Source organism: Dryobates pubescens, chromosome 1 (genome assembly GCF_014839835.1).
Source record: "Dryobates pubescens isolate bDryPub1 chromosome 1, bDryPub1.pri, whole genome shotgun sequence".
NCBI lineage: Eukaryota > Metazoa > Chordata > Aves > Piciformes > Picidae > Dryobates > Dryobates pubescens.
The window spans coordinates 51,399,860-51,416,802 of NC_071612.1; the positions used below are offsets into that span (position 1 = coordinate 51,399,860).

Consider the following 16,943-nt stretch of genomic DNA (forward strand, 5'->3'; position numbering starts at 1 on the left):
ACACTGCATGCTGCAACACACCTTCAGATGTCTGTGACATTAGGAAAAAGATAATTATATCAGAGAATTACTGCATTTTCTGACCCATACTAGAGATTTCTGCGTATAAAAGTCCCACTCTGGTGATCTGCAGATACATAACGTTTTACTCAACTGACATCTTCAAGTTCCAGACTCTTGCTATCAAATGGTCATAAAAGTTGTACAAACTCATGTAATGACATGATTGGTATGGCTGCTTTTGTCAAGGAGTACTTTCTACCAGCTGCTCAGCTCTCCATAGTGGGGATATTTGATAGCTTTTTCCTTTAAAGTTTTTGTTCTTACACAGAAAAAAAAAAAACGCAAATTAACAATTAAAGGCATTTCTGCTGCACCCTTCTTTATGGACCATGCATTTACTTCCTTTTTGTCAAAGATTAATTTTATGGAGCATATACTTTGTGCACTAAGTGTTTAGAATTGGTTTTTCATAGTGACATGCTCTGCTGTTTTTATATCCACAATTTTACATGCACGATGACTAATTGCTATTCAGACATTATTTTCAGATGCAGAAGTGAAGGGCCAGCATTTCATAATGGGGTTTTGGTGACCTTAACACTACACTAAATGCAACTGAATATACGAGGACACCTGGTAAAAGTTCCCTGCTGCTTTTGCATAGAACAGAATATGTCCTTTACCCTTCCTCCCTTTCATCCAAAAAATCAATCTTTCCACATCAAAGAAGCAGTAAAGTTGGGCAAGATTCTTGTAAGGTTCAAATTTTTCAAAACTTGATTCTCCATCATTCAAAAGTAAATACCATCATACAGACCAATGACTATGGAGCTGCTTTTATCCCAGCTCTAACAGTCTCAATTTGTTACAATTTTAGAGGAGTTTTAACATTAGGTATCTATATGAGGCATTAAAAAAAAACAAACAAACAACCCATCCACCCACCCTTTGGGATTACTATAAAAGAGAACACATAATCCACATGCTATATAAAAATATCACTAGAAAAGAATAGACTTATTTCTTATAGAACTAATTATACAGCCAAAGCAGCTCCTGCATGAGATACTCAATAGTCAGAAATGATCAGGCCCATTAGATGAAGCAAAGATACTAATGATGTAAACCAGCCAATTCCTATCAGGATGAAAAAAAACAACCAACCAAAAAAACCCCACCCCAAAAGAAACCAAACCAAACCCAAGAACTAAATTCAAACCCCACAGCAACCACATCTTTCTGATTTTAAATAACACTAAGTCAAAAGATTACCCTAGGAAATGCAAGAGGCTCAGAATTTATATTTCATATGCAAACACCTTCCAGGTGACAAAGAAGACATCAGCCAATCTTCAGCTATGATTTAGATGAAATATCAATAGGGATTTGAATCTGGCAGAGAAAAAGATGCTTGCTGTCTCATGAATTTATTAAATCTCCTTATATGAAGGAGTTCTTCACCATGAGAGTGGTGAAGCCCTGGAATGGGTTGTCCAGGGAGGTGGTTGAGGCCCCATCCCTGGAGGTGTTTAAGACCAGGCTGGATGAGGCTCTCGCCAGCCTGATCTGGTGTGGGGTGTCCCTGCTCATGGCAGGGGGGTTGGAACTAGACGATCCTTGTGGTCCCTTCCAACCCTGACTGATACTACTATGATCCAGCAGCTCATTTAAGCACTCAGTACACAGTGAAAATTGTTCTCTCAGAAAAAAACCAAAACAACAAAACAGAAAAAAATAATGTTCTGCCACTTCAAAAGTAGGAATTTATATACCTTTTAAAACATATTTTTGTAGTTTTATTCTTATACCTTTTAGCAAAAATGTCAATTGAATTCTGTTTCCTGATGAGATTTGCATTTACATATTATTCTTCCATCTCTCCCTAATAACATCAGAAGCACCTGCTACAAGGTAAATGTTTATTGACATACTCATTTCTTTTACAGTGACAATCTATATTACACTTAGATCAACCTAGACAAAATAGGGCTCCCACAATCTCTTTCTAGCTCAAGCTCTACTGTCCACAGGAATCAGATGGTGAATGGAACAGTGTCCTAAAAGCTGAACATTTTCTGCAGCCAGAGATGTTCTGAAGTGTACACCCTGAATCTACCCATCCAGAATCTGATGTGAAAGGGCTTGCAGCAATGCCCCCAGACACACATGCAGTACCTCATGGACCACAAGTAGAGTCTTAAAGCATGGATCTCAGATAATAAAGACTGCGAACATGAACATTCTTGCAGTTTGAGAATCGCTTCCAATCTGCAAGAGTAGGCAGACAGAGCTACAGTGCCTCAAAATATCTGTTCACCATGATACTTTCTTCTTTATTCTAACTTTCAATACTCTTAACCAGAAATTTGGAAGGAGAAAAATTTAGTAGAGTTACTGATATAACAGAAGAAGCTTTGAACCATACCTCCCCTGCAGACCAATACAAAATTCACTTTTCCCTCACAGCTGGTAGTTAATTGTAACCTCATTCACAGTGAAATAATTATCAGGAAGCTAGTCAGCTGCAGATAGTAAATTGCATATTTTTCTACTTTTTTTTTTTAATTCAATAAGCATTTTAATTTTTTTAAGCTTATATTTAAAAAATAAAATACAATAAATTACTCTAGTAGTATATTGAACATAGCTGCAGCAATATAGATCATAAAACACAGCACAATTGACAACTAGAAGACCCCAGAACAAGACCAAAATACAAAGCAAATAATGAAAGGAAAAAACAAATCACCACGAAAGTTTACTTTTACTATTTCTTCCTCATCATGCAAAGGACATTATGGGAATCTGTTTCTATTAATAAAATCTGAAACAGTAGTTCAACATTAAACATCTTTGACTACAGCAATTCAGGCAGAACAAGGCCAAAGAAATACTGTTCAGGTTTTCTCTCATTAAACTATAGTAGCATAAAATCTGGAATAGGTATTTGCAGTACAGACTTGAGGACTCTGACATCCTATTATGTCACATAATGCCACTTGTATTTCCATGAGATAATAGTATGTTATTATTTCCAGTGTTACCAAAATATTCATTATAAATAATGTGAGGATTATAAAACCTATTTTGCAGTCACAATGTTCAATTTCAAAGCTAAGTGTACTTTGACTAATTACTTCATAGAACAGCTACAGCATCAGCAGGGTTTACTTGGTTTTATTTTAAACAGAGTAATACTTCACTACCAGTAGAAGTAGAGCATTTGTTTCTTAAATGTTCCACTCTTCTGATTCTACACAGTGCCAAATAATACCCTGCCAGAAAGTAAATGGCATATGAAATATGCTTGTGCATACTAGGAAGTGTTGAGTCGTAATGTAGGGCTGCCAAAGGAAAAATCAGACAAACAAGATGTCACACTGAAGATAGAAGGTTTACTTGAACTTTAGTCAGACATACTTAACCTGCAGTTGCCTTACCTGCACACTGTTACCATACACAGCTACATATATTACTTAGGGTAATTGTTTCAACAAAAAGCATTGTGTGAATCAATGATCCAATCATCATGTTTAAATTTTTAATATATTTTAAGTCAGGAAAAAAAATTAACTTTTGCAAAATGCTGTAGGTTAACTGTTTATTTTCCGAATGGGCACTAAAGTGATATCTCAAAGTTTTATAAAACAGAGCCTCAACTTGTATGGCAGCATCGTGAACAGCAGGCTAGCTGTTCCCAGTTATGTCATAATCCATTTATCTGAGTTTAGCTACTTGATAATAAAAGTTACATTACCTTCAGAGACAAAATTGATTCCACCATATTTCCCCTGCAACACCTGGACAGTACCAGGTGTTATTTTAGCTCTTATATGTTAATATTCCAAAATTTAAATGGAGAACAACATCAGTAGTGCAAATTCTCAGCCACACTCAACAAATGCCCATGTGATTCACGTTGGTATTTTAAACAAAGCTTAAAATGGCAGAAAACAAGGAGCCTTCACATGACAATTTGAGCCAAGCTGCACTGTATTCATCAACTGTAAAGGATGAAGGGTCTAGTGTTTCCATGGAAACTTTTTACCTACAGGATCCATCCACAGGAAACACATCTATATCCCTTACAGAATGGACATCACTGGGGGATTTTGGAATGTTCTAAGACAGCAGAAGAAACAGTGTCACACTAATTTCATATCAGGAAAATGAAAACATAGAAAAATACATCTAGAATTAGAACTAAAGTCAGAGCACTGTGAGGTGGTCACCAAATTCAGTCCTTGTTATTATAATGGCACAAGGAACAGCATTATAGTTGAGGAGGGGATGAGAAAGAAACACAGCAGAAAAACTACCATCAAAAATAACACTGTTTTGGATTGAGTGGTCAGACATGGGTCCTACATAGAGGACCATCAGAGAGCCAGCAATGACTCAGTACCTTCACTGTGCCTCAGGAAAGCCAAACACAACCACCTACAGACACTGGCTTACAGTGAAGATTCCTCATTAATGAGACTTGAAACACATTTCATACAAGGCATGCAGTTAGGCTGAGTTCACAGCTGCACTACCCCTATCCATGCTGTGACCTCCTTTCCTCACTGCAGGAAACATCAGCAGTATTAGAGGATTTTAACAGGCCTTCTTGTCACTGCCTATCTGTAAGAGTGATGGAGTCCTGGCAGAGGGTTTGGGCAAGCCAAATCACATGCCCACCTGCGTCTGATCTCCTATATTCAGAGAAAAAAGCTGGAAATGGTTAGAAAACTGGGAGGCAGCAGTAATGCATTCAACAACACTTGTGTAATCACTATCCCATGCAACTCCAGCATCTTTAACTCTCTCAACCAGCACCACAGATACAGTGTCCTTCCAGGTACAGTCTTTGCAGATATCAAACCAACACTTCTGTGGGCTTTGTACACTGTCTTATCACAATTGTCTCTAGCTACTTCTAGCATCTGATATAATAGACTCAGATATCTTGGTGCCTACTCATCAGGACTGAAGAGCTCACCACTAAAAGGCAAACACATGAACAGAATGCATTTCACACAAAAAATGCATTGTTTTCACAAGGTTTGTTCAGTTAACCATTTATATCGTGTTAGTCTTACCAAACCTCTAGAGAAAGCAAATAATTGGGAGTGCTGACAAACATATAATTTTTCTCTCGAAGAGAAGGAATCCCTGAAATAAATGGAATATACTCAAAGTAGTTAAAACTCAGAAATGCCAGCACAGTATTGCTGTCTGTCCTTTTTCCCCACTTAATTTTGCTCTTGCCCAGGGCACTTGACATTTACATCCTATACTGAAATGGAGGCTTCCAATTTCTTGCCCAGAACCATAAGGGATAATGGGAGGCTGAAGGGTTAGCTGTATCCTCTTTATCCTCCACAAACCATCAAAGTCAACAGGCTACTGATAAAGCACAGAAAAGTCTTCTTTTAAGCATCCACTAGAGGGCTTTTTTAAGAGAAATTACAGTAAGCAACGTGCTTGGTTTTTTTAATCTGGACTGACACTAAACAACAAATCTTTCTAGTAAGACAAATAGTTCTTTGAAATTAATTACCATAACAATGTTAAAATGTTTCAGTATGACAGTGCTGTAAAATACAGCTCTAATGCAACACATTCAAGCAACTGAGACTCTATGGTGCCGTTCCTCTACTAATCAAATAGCTGCAATCAATGAGACTTCAATGTCTGAGAGGTGTCTTTAATCAGAACAAGACTTGGTGAGGCACATGTGATATGGAAGCTGCTTTTAAAAACAGTCTGGATTTGAGAGTATTGCTCTAAAACAAGTCTAGAAATACAGGCTTTGCGGATGAAAAAAATTCTGCCTTAGATAATGTCATTTTAACTGTATTTGCAAGTCACTCTCCAGAGGAAAAGCATCTGCAACAGAGAGAATGGTTCAGAGAGGACTGATATTAATGGAAGTGCAAGAGGTACCTAGAAGAAATACTCAGTTTTTCATCTTCCTGAATTGTTTCCAGTTAGAGACCAGCCCCATTCAGCTACCAGGTTTAGGCACTACCACATATTTTGGAAGCTATCTCAATTACAGTCAGTTTTCCAGTTAAATTCAGCACCTAAGTAAGTCATAAAACAAAGCAAACCATGGAAGGTTATAGCTGGACAAGATAAACAACCACGAATTAAAAAAGAATTTTTAAAATATTTTTCTTCTCCTCATGTGTGCTTTGGGTTTGTTGGGGGGTTGCTTTTTTATTTTATTTTTTTAAATTACAATTTACCAGGGAAAAACCTTTTAATATGGCAATGCCTCCACTGTAAAATCTCAGACTAACATTAGAAGGAAATCCAGATGAAATTGATTCTGAAGACTATTATTTCAAAATCAGAAACATTTTAGAGTAGGAGAGGTAAAATACACACACAAGCCCAAACCTTCAATTTATTGGAACTGGGAATTCCAGAGATAAAAGGAATTATAAATGCTTCCTTCATGAGACTTGCAGTCAAACTTCAGCAGAATTAGAAGACATATGCCAGCAGATTGTAAGCATTGGTTAGAAATAGAGAGAGGAAGAAGCATACTGAGATATGAAAGTTTCAAGTCCTTTATCAGTGAAAAGACTTGTTTTAAAAATCAATACTGGTATTTGACATGTAATCAATATACAACAACTCCACTTGGTGGGATATGCTTTTACCATCTTCTTTGCATAAAAAGAACCATGCAGCCAGTAATCTTAACATAATCTCACCAGGAAAAGCAGCCTGTATAGAATAGGCATTACCACACAATATATTAATAAAAGCACATCAAGCAATCTCTTAATCTTCCTTCTGGTACCAAAGCAATGTTTTTTATTCACAGGAATATGAAAAAGGAACAAGGAGCCAAAAGTATTAGAACAAACCCAGCCTGTATTAGTTAACACTTCCCCTTTCTCTCACTCTCATGAAGTCTGTCATAAGAATCACATGGCAGACTAAAATAATAACAGTTCCCAAACCAGAGTCAGAAGATTTACTGATAAAGAACTTAACTTACTAAAGCATCTGTAAGAAAATTAAGCGTACCACATACTGATTTGCCACTATACTTTGGAAGCATGTCAACCCATTAAACACAACAGCAATCAATCACCACAAAATTACAGAATACCTTCAGCAGGAAGCACTAAGTGTCCTGTAAAGGCAGATAGAGGTGGATTTCCATGCAAACTCAGCAGAGAAGTCCAAAACATGGTTGTGCCAAATAAAAAATAACCTCCCATAGCCTTGAGAGATACCAAGCAATACTGGCAATATAGGTGATTAGAGATTTTGTCATATACTGTATGTAACATCATGTCCAATGTGAGCATTACATTAAGACACAGTATGAAACAAAAGCAGTAAGTGTCAAAGTACGTGACTCATCTGATTCATATGCCAGAGCTCCCCCTGCCCATTCTCCTACTCCCACATCTTGATAAATAAAAAATTCTACCTCCTAAAAAGACTGCAATTACATGACCCTTTCAGGCAGCTATACTTGAAAATAAACATCCTTACATTGCTTGCAAAAAAAAAAAGTACCACCTGTATGTTCAGAAATAAATAAGCATATTCTTTTGTCTGTTAAATTATAACTAAGAAACCTTAAGACAAGAATTTAAGATAGTCAGAAACAAAACTACAAACACCTGCTAACTGGCTGAAGACTTATTTCATCAATTTCCTGAAATTCTAAGACTTTTATTCCTTGTATCACATATCTCAAGCCATCCAGAGAAGAAATATTTCATCAGCACTGGGATAAGTGACATTTTCATACATCAAGAGTTACTTTAATTACCCCTTTGGGTAAAGTGACCAAAGCCACTAACAAATTTATCTAAAAAAACCACCACCACCACCACCAACAACAAAACCAACAACAAATCAAAAACAACAACAAAACCCCAAAGAAAACAAAACAAAAGCCTAAACAACAAAAAAAACCCAACATATTGTTTAATGTAAGGTTGTATGACAATAAACCAACATAAACAGAAATATAAAACCTTTCACTTTTCTTTTTTTCAATAATTACAGACATGTTGAAAGTATCAAATATCTCTGTATGTACTGCACAACTGTCATGAAAATAATTTAACTGAAATTTATAAGCACTACTCTCTTTGCAGTATATCTTTCTTTGGACACCCTCCAGCACCTCAATGTCCTTGTCATGAGGAGCCAAAACTGAACACAGTATTCAGGGTGAAGTCTCCCCAGTGTTGAGTATGGGTGGACAATCACTTCCCTAGTCCTGCGGGCCACACTATTTCTAATACAGTCAAGGATATTGTTGGCCCTTTTGGCCACTGGGGCACACCACTGGACCATATTCACTCAGCTGAAAACCAACACACCCTGACCCTTTTCCATGGGGTAGTTTCCAGCCACTCTTCCCCAAGCCTGTAGCATTGGTATGCAGTTGCTGCAACCCAAGTGCAAATTCTGGCACTTAGCCCTGCTGAACCTCGTACCATTAGCCTTGACCTATCCATCCAGCCTATCCAGATCTCACTGTAGAGCCCTCCTACCTTCAAGCAGATCAATATTCCCATCCACCTTGGTGCCATCTGCAAATCTATTGAGGGTTCACTCAATTCTTTTATCCAGATCATTGATAAGGATATTAAAGAGAACTGGCCCTAATACTGAGCCCCAGGGAACACCACTTCTGACCATCCACCAACTGGATTTGACACCATTCACTCCTTAAGACCAACCATCCAGACAGGGGGTGGTTTGGTTTTTTGGTGTGGGGTTTTCTTTTCCACTCAGGGAAGAGTACACCTATCTAAGCCATGAGCAGCCAGTTTCTTCAGGTGGATGCTGCAAGGAATCATTGTCAAAGGCTTTACTGAAGTTTGCTTAGATAACATACACAGCCTTTCTTTCCCTCACCCACCAAGCAGGACCTGTCTCTCATAAACCCATTGTGACTGGGGCTGATGGTTGTCCTGCACATGACACGTGACAGCAGTGAAGATGATCTGCTCCATAAACTTCTGTGGCACCATGTTCAAACTGAGAGACCTGCAATTACCCAGATCCTTCCCTATTCATGAACAACAGATCCAGTGGGAAAACTTTCCTAGTTGACTCACTCACCAGCTGTGTCAGGAAGTTATCTTTTACATACTCCCAAGAACCTTCCAGGCTGTTTTCTCTCTGATGTACTGTATTGTTTATTTTGAGGGTGACAGAGCACCAGAATAGTCTGTCCAGAGAGGTTGTGTAGTCTCCTTCTCTGGAGATATCAATATCCACCTGGACACAACCCTGTCCAAACTGCTGTGTCTGAATGTGAAATTCCCTCAGTTTGGGACTAGAGTGCTTTGCAGCAGATCATGTTGGCACTGGAGCTGCTTGCCTTGGCAGCTGAGTGCTAGTTTGGCAGAAAGTCCTATCTTCTCTGCCATATCAGGATATTTCCTGTTGGCATTTATAAACTTATTTCTACCATCCTCAGTAAACAACATTCTAGTCTGTTTTTCCACTCTACTCACAGCAGTTTATGCTATGACCCTTACAAAAGTACGGTTAGTGTTAGTAATTTTGCTAAACTTCATGCAGTTGCTCTGCCCAGTTTTCTCTACTGTATGAAAAGTTCTTTCTCCACATAAGTCACTTTAGAATATTAATCCATGCCCAACCACAAAACAGTGTAAACAGATCTTCACAGTCTATGCTCACAAATAAATAACAAAATTAACAGCAAGAGCAGGCATTTCATCAATCATATATGTATTTCTTCAATGTTTTTTATCACATTAAAGAAAATCAACCACCTTTGGAATCCTGATGACATCACTTAATTTTTAGGTTACTGACTTAATTCACTTTGAGTAATAGCTACGTTAAAAAAAATCATCTGAAAACAAACACCCAGGTGTTTCTCTCCATCACAGAAACACAATTGCACATTTCACTGTAAAATTATGTCGTTTCTCAGCTATTGAAGGGAGCTGAATTAACTGCTTAATATCAAAAAAGTCCATATCATGTTGTGAATGAGCCCTATACTCTGTACTTGGGTCTTAATTTCTGCCATAATCTTTACCAACAGCATTACTAAAAGAAAGCCTGTTCATGTAAATGTTTCTTGGGCAAAACAAGTAGCAGTAATGAGTGTTAAGCCTTACTAAAATCAGTGAAACTATCAGAAGATTCTGTCTGCATATGGAAATTTAATGCAGAGTTGCTGCAACAGGTTATATGACACTTCAGCCATTTCATCAATTTGTTATGGGAAAAAAATACCTCATCTTTAAGACCACACTCAATTAAGTTCTGCAGTTAAATTTGAGGCAGAATCCATTGTTAGTTCCAATTTCTGCTAATTATTGAGCTAAATCACTCAAAAATTACAGGAATAGGTTGCACTAAAGTTTTTGCTCCCACAAAGGATACAGCATAGGAAGACTGCCCTAAAGAGCTCCCTCTAGTCATTGTTATCATGCCTCTACTCATAATATTGGTCAGATATCTGTTATGGGCCCTTGTGGCTCATCATTAATGCTGCACTTCAAAATAGACCAATATTTGTCAATCACAGACACGTGCACATAGACACATATTAAAACCTTTAGGTAAAACATTACTGTGAGGATCTAGAATCATGGAAAAGGATTACAGAATGAGTTGCATCATGAATCATATGTAACTGAGGTTCTTAAATCAGCCAGATGTATGTAATTCACCATGAACTCAGAAAGAGTTTACTGTAGTAAACTTTGTAGTTAGAAGATGAACTCTTCATAAGTTTTTGTTGTGATTACATCATCTACAATTCTCTAGCAAGAACATAATTTGGCATACAATCTTAACAATTGTTATCCTAGCAATTGGAATACATTTCAGATATTTCATTTTTTCACATCTTCCTGAATTTGGACCAGCTTGATGCTCTTGTTGCTTTAGGAAGCCTAAGTAATTACTTTATTTAGCTTTCACCTCAAAATGATTGCTAATGTAGATTAAGAGAATGTAGTTACTCACTGAAATAGATACCATTAACTCAGAAGCCCCTCACCAACACAGACAGAAACACAGAGCACAAGCAAGTAAGTTTCCCTTGGTGAGGACCATGCTGTGTAGTAATTCTGGGGACAGAAGACCATCTACACAGGCCTGAGCAACCTCAAATTAAAAGAATGCCAGAGCGCAACTCTGAAATAGGCAACAATGTTTACTTCTGCTTTTCACTTCTTGAGTCTCAATAGACGGAACAAACTCTTTCAACCTCAGCAGTTCTATGGTCAACAGCTTCCACCTGAGCCTTTACCTTCAACCACTTAATGGATGAATAAAAACAAATCAAAGCAAGAGTTTTCCATTTCAGAACACCAACCTCTAGACATTATGAACTCTGATGACAATGATACCAGTAAGCAACTGGAGCTTATTTCCAGGAGAGTAGACTGCTTATACATCAATGCTCAAACCAAAACCAGAATAATCATACTCAGTGAACTTCTCAAAGACAATTATTAAGAAAAAAAGGCATCTTAAAAAAAAAAATTAAAAAGCCTGCAATCTTACCAATACTTTTTAAGTCACACAGACATGCTTTGAGTATTCAACATCTGTTGAACTTAACCATTTTAACAATTCTCTGAAAATTACATCCCATAAACCACAAGAAGAAAGTCAAAACATCACTTGTTTCAGGGATGCAGTTTGTCACATAAGCTCTTAGATAATACTTAAAAGACATCATGTTTGTTTTCCCTGTGCTTCCTTGTTTTCCATACAGCAAGAGTGAACAAAGAACCAGAGATAAGAAACAGGTCTCTAAAATGTACATGTCTATGTTATGTACATTTACTGCTACATCTATAAACAGACTATGTTTTCATGTTTTGGGATGGAAGGGAATGCTTTTATGAGGAGGGAGGAGGGGAGAGTCTTGCATGATGCACGTTTAATCTATACATAGCAAAAGAGTTTCTTCAGGTAAAAATACCATCAAAATTGCAAACATTTTCTGTACTTTATGTTCTAATCATTAATAAGAACTGAGTGTCTGCTTTACTAGAAAACAACAGGATATGATATTTACTGATGGAACAATATTTTTATGTTTATGAATAACAGAAAGTCAGTCAAGAGATAAAGACAAATACTGATGTTTTTTGAATTATAATAAAGACTAAGTTATAGAGCTCATGCCTACATTTGCTAGGAATAGCACACATTAGAAAGTCTTCAGCATGTATTTTTGCTGCTTTTAAACAATTGCAGGAATCTTATTAAAACTACTTTTTTGTCTAACCTATTCTGAAGAAACTGCTACTTCACAGCTTACAAGAATTACTGTTTGTCAGTACTAGCAGACTGCATGCATTTTAAAAAATGTTAAACCCCCCTAATTCAATAATTCAATTTGCAACTTCCTTTTTTTTTTTTAATTTTTTTTTTTCAGTAATGCTCCTTTTCTTTTTTCCTGTAATGATGAGGTGTTATGATAGGAGCTTGCTTCAGTGTGCCAAAGCATGCTGCACCTATGTGTACTGTGCAATGCTATGGCATGCCACATCCTCCTGAGCAGCCAAACCCCCTGGTTACCAAAGGAAGACTCATCCTACCATAGCAAATTGAAATCTTCCTCTTACCTCGACTTCCTTGCTCTTCTCTTTGTTTCTGCCCATTGAACTTCTCCCATTGCTGGCAGTCTCCCGTGCTGGAACTACAGAAATCTGTTGGAGGGGCATTTTTACAGTGCTGCAGGTTGCCAATACCTGTTTGGATGCCTTATATCTTCACTCCCCCTGAGTAGCCCACCTGCATAATTGTTCATATCCTTGCTTTGCCAAGCTCAGCTCTAAATAAAAAGGGGAAAATATTATTTGAGAAACCATTTAGCATATGGCAGGGTCTTCCATTTAAAAAAAAAAAAAAAAGGCAAAAAAGCAGAACAAATTGCAAACATAAACAGGAAATGGCAAACGAAGAAGTAAGGCACAATAGTCCAGAGAGTTTCACATGCTTTCAGTGATGAGTTGCTGCAAGTCATAACTCTCTGCTGTGTCCCTGGAGCACCACCTTGCCCCCCTATCCCCCAGTAGCATGGTGGGAGACAAGTCAGTTTCTGTGTTACCTAATAACTGCCATGGAAACCAAGGAAACCCAGGTCTCGAAGGACCTTATTAGCAATTGCTTCCCTCTAATGGCACAGGCTCCCACATTTGCAGCGGCTGCTACTTCTCCTTTTGTTTCCCATTCGATTCCACAGGAGTCCCCTAAGGACCTGCAGACACTGCCTCGTGCTGACTAGGTAAAGCAGCATAAGGCTGAAAAGCTTAGTGTCCTATTTTGGAGTCAAAATCTCCTCCTTTAAAAGCACAGATAGCTTGCTGTGTCCTTCATGCGTCTACAATAATCTGCTTAGGTCAAAGGATCTGCCTTGAAGTGAAGAGCAGCAGTGAGCGAATGAGGTGTAAAAAAGGAAGACAAGACTGGGAGGGATTGAAAATCTGCTTTTCCTAGGTTGATAGTAAAAAGTTAACCCCTTGCTTCACCCATTGTTTCACGAGACATCATCAGAAGAAAGCTCAGCATAAGAAGGCAAAGGCAGGCACACACGTGTCTTTACAGTAGTCACATGCATTCTGAAAATGTCATTTACATGTCTGTTCTCTCAATTAAAAGAAGTAAAATGCCCAGGAGCAAAATATTTCAGAATCTCCCTTCCATCTGAAATGCAAAATATAGAATGCCCCAGGTGCTATGTTACAAAAATGGATATGAAGAAAGGAAGCTTAGCAATTATAGTTCTTTTAAAAATGTATTATTCTTGATAAATATTATGAATGCAAAGGTGATTGTAAACAAAAATATCAAAGAAATAATTAAATCATAAATAAAATTCTTAGTCCTATATAAAAAATAATTGAAACACCACCAAAACCAGAGCAAACACCAAAAATATTTTAATATATTATGAAATTAAAAATATTTTTAAAGTAGTATTACCCAAGCCTTTAAATAAATCATTTTGATTTCCAGAGGTAGGCACTTGCCCTTGGAATTCTAACAAGAAATAACAGCATTATATTCAGCCAGGATTTTCTTACAAAGCCACGTGGGTAGGATTTAAAATACTGTTGATTCACTGTTCCACTACTTTCATTACTATTTCTCGGTCTTAGTTAACAGAGCTTACAATCATATTCTGAACTAGGAGCCTATAGATCCTGCAAAATATATATTATATGCATATATCCATAATCATAAAATACATTATATATTTAAAAAATTAAGTCTATAGCTCCTTTACACATTTGTAGTTCTATTTTACATGCCTATTCTACTTTTAGTCTCTGATATTTCAATACTCATTTGAATGTGAGATTAAACAGCTTCCAGTGTACACAGGAAAATTTTTCTGAATTCTTCATATAAATCAGGGGGAGGGGAGGAAAGGGACAAACTCCTGCTCATCAAACCAGCTGTAATATTAAAAAAAAATATCCTAACAGTATTCAAAGACAAGAAATGTCATATACCAGACTGGTAAAGTTTAGCTGTTCATCTTAAGATATGTTATAAAGTAAAGGGAATTTCTTATTAGCTTAACAGAAAGTGGTAAAGCTATAGACAAAATCTTTTCCTTCCTCTGAGGAACAACTGGATTAAGAATCCCTAAACCTAACTCTGATTTGTCATGATGAACACTTATCTCTTTGATAAAAAGACTGATAGAAAACTAGAGGGATTAAGATATTAAAACAGAGCTTTCCTGTAGAGTCTGTTTCCACATTTTGTTAAGCTTGAAGAAGTCAACATGCCTTTTGATACTGTGCCAATAATTATGTATTCTAAATTATCTGAAATTGAGATTCAAGTCAGAGATTTCTAGGTTAAACATTAATCTCTTTAATCCCATCTATGTTAGTTTTAGACAGAATAAAGACCTCTAAGGATGTGATGATCTTAGTTATTTTTAAATGATGAAGTTTTGTGGCCCTTTTTTCTCTGCACCTATGCCATTAAAAATTACATTAAAAAACCCTACTTGGCAACAAGGGGTAGAGTTTAGCATTAAATCCATGCCTGCATTCTGCTTAACTGCTTAATTACATTTGTTTGCCATGTGGAGACTTCAAATTAATGTGTGATTGTCCTGACTTTACATTTGCCGAACATGCTCTTTCTAGCCCAAATGCTAAAACAAGTCAAAAAACATTCAAGCCTCATATGGCTACACATAGAAATATGAGAGCTTCACTGGTTCATGGTAAGAAAGCTGTTGAAGATAAGGGATATATTCACAAACATGCCATAGACATCAGTAGCAGAGGTTGGGTTGGGATCATATTTCTGACCCACACTTCAGTTTCGTGTTGCCTCTCTGCTTTTTCAAGTTTACTACACAGAATTATGTATTTTATGAACAGTACCAGTCAGATCTTGGTGACCACGATGGAAATAAAGACAAAAAGAACCATTTTCCTGGTGACTCACAACACAGGTCTGTTCCACATCTGTAGACAGTGTGTTTCTGCTCCAGCCTGCAACACATGCAACCTCTTCATCTATTCCCTCCCCCCATGGCTCCAATGCTATGTCCTTTCCCACACACAGAACAGGTACATTCACTGTGAAAACCATGCCTGAAAGTATTTCCCTAAGAATCAGACAGAAAAAAGACATCAGAATTCTAACACCATGCTGTTGATACGCCCGAGAGATGGGATGCCATCCAGAGGGACCTGGACAAGCTGGAAAGGTGGGCCCAGGTGAACCACATGAGGTTCAACAAGATCAAGTGCTACCTAAATAATAAATTCTTTTATATGAAATAGATAGTTCTAATTCTGGTTTACTCAGCTTAAAGTCATCTGTAAAGACGATATGATCAAGACGAAAACCATACTGGATTTTAAACCCCCAACATTATCACTATGGACATAAAATCCTTAGAACCTGGTAGTTTGGGCTCCACAGGACATCTCAAAAATATCTATTTGATACAAACATACATTGTATAAAGAGGCATAGACCTATAGCTTATAGTCCTAAGATCTAAGACTGAGTTTCCCTGTCCTCAGAAATTATACAGGAAAGTTGCAAACACTGTATTTACTATTCTCCCTGTACTAACCGGAAAGATTTTGCACCCTCATAAATGTTTGCAGACCCATTAAGATAACAACTTGCCTCTCCTCTAGTATATACTTCCAGTGTTCTCAAGAGTCACTTTCATATATTACCTTCAGCATCTATATTACCTTAATTTCCTTAATAAAAAAATAATTAAGATTAACTCTACCAATCCATTTGTTCTTATGACAATTTCATTTAAGAACACAAAAAAACAAAATGATTTTATGAAAAAGAGGTTGGGTAATCCATTAGTGTACTCAGAAGCACTGCAGTCCTAGATATATCCTTGTATAAAGTACAAAGTCAAAGGTGGAGGATCCCCTCTGTTTACCTCTGACATTAACAAGCGCACTAAAGCCATTGACCCTCTTGCTTCTGACCAGCAGTGCTGACAAATTACAAAAGGGTAAAGCATGTAACAAATGCAAACAATAAGAAGATAATTATTGTTGGAGTGAATTTCAAAATAATTTCTACAACAGCCATAAAGAAAGGAATCCTGCTTGCAATTTTAAATTAAGTTTGCTGCCAGGCTATGAAAATTAATAGCATATGGCTAAAAATTAAGGTTACATACCAGTATGCATTCAGACACCTTTATTCATTTACATGTAGACAAATTACATATTATATACTTCCAATAATGCCCTTTAAACTGAAGTTTTCCCTTTTCTGCAGAATATTTCTCCACATACAAAATCAGTACAAAATTCAGCAAGAAGTAAAAGTCAGAAAGAAGCTCACTTTAACTCCCGTACAATTAATGAAGTTTTCTTTCCCTTGAAATAAGTTACTCTCTTACATGAAGTTTTGAGGGGATAACAGAAAGAAATGAAATGCAGGCT

At 37.0% G+C, this 16,943-nt stretch overlaps 1 protein-coding gene across 10 annotated transcripts in view; it reads right to left on the reverse strand.

Annotated features, from left to right (window-relative positions):
• Positions 1–16,943, reverse strand: part of MARCHF1 (membrane associated ring-CH-type finger 1) — a 216,199-nt gene that overhangs the window by 106,610 nt on the left and 92,646 nt on the right. For 2 of the 10 annotated variants that reach the window (XM_054165802.1, XM_054165771.1), the window contains exons 1-2: positions 13,091–13,235; positions 12,606–12,814 (exon numbers count right to left, since the gene is read on the reverse strand). The exons of 5 other annotated variants lie outside the window; for them this stretch is intronic. In XM_054165802.1, coding sequence (XP_054021777.1) covers positions 12,606–12,704 — 99 coding nt within the window. In that variant the 5' untranslated portion in view covers positions 12,705–12,814; positions 13,091–13,235. Of the gene's footprint in view, positions 1–12,605; positions 12,815–13,090; positions 13,257–16,943 lie in introns of those variants that run through there. 3 more of the 10 variants (XM_054165778.1, XM_054165786.1, XM_054165752.1) reach the window with 3 other exon arrangements.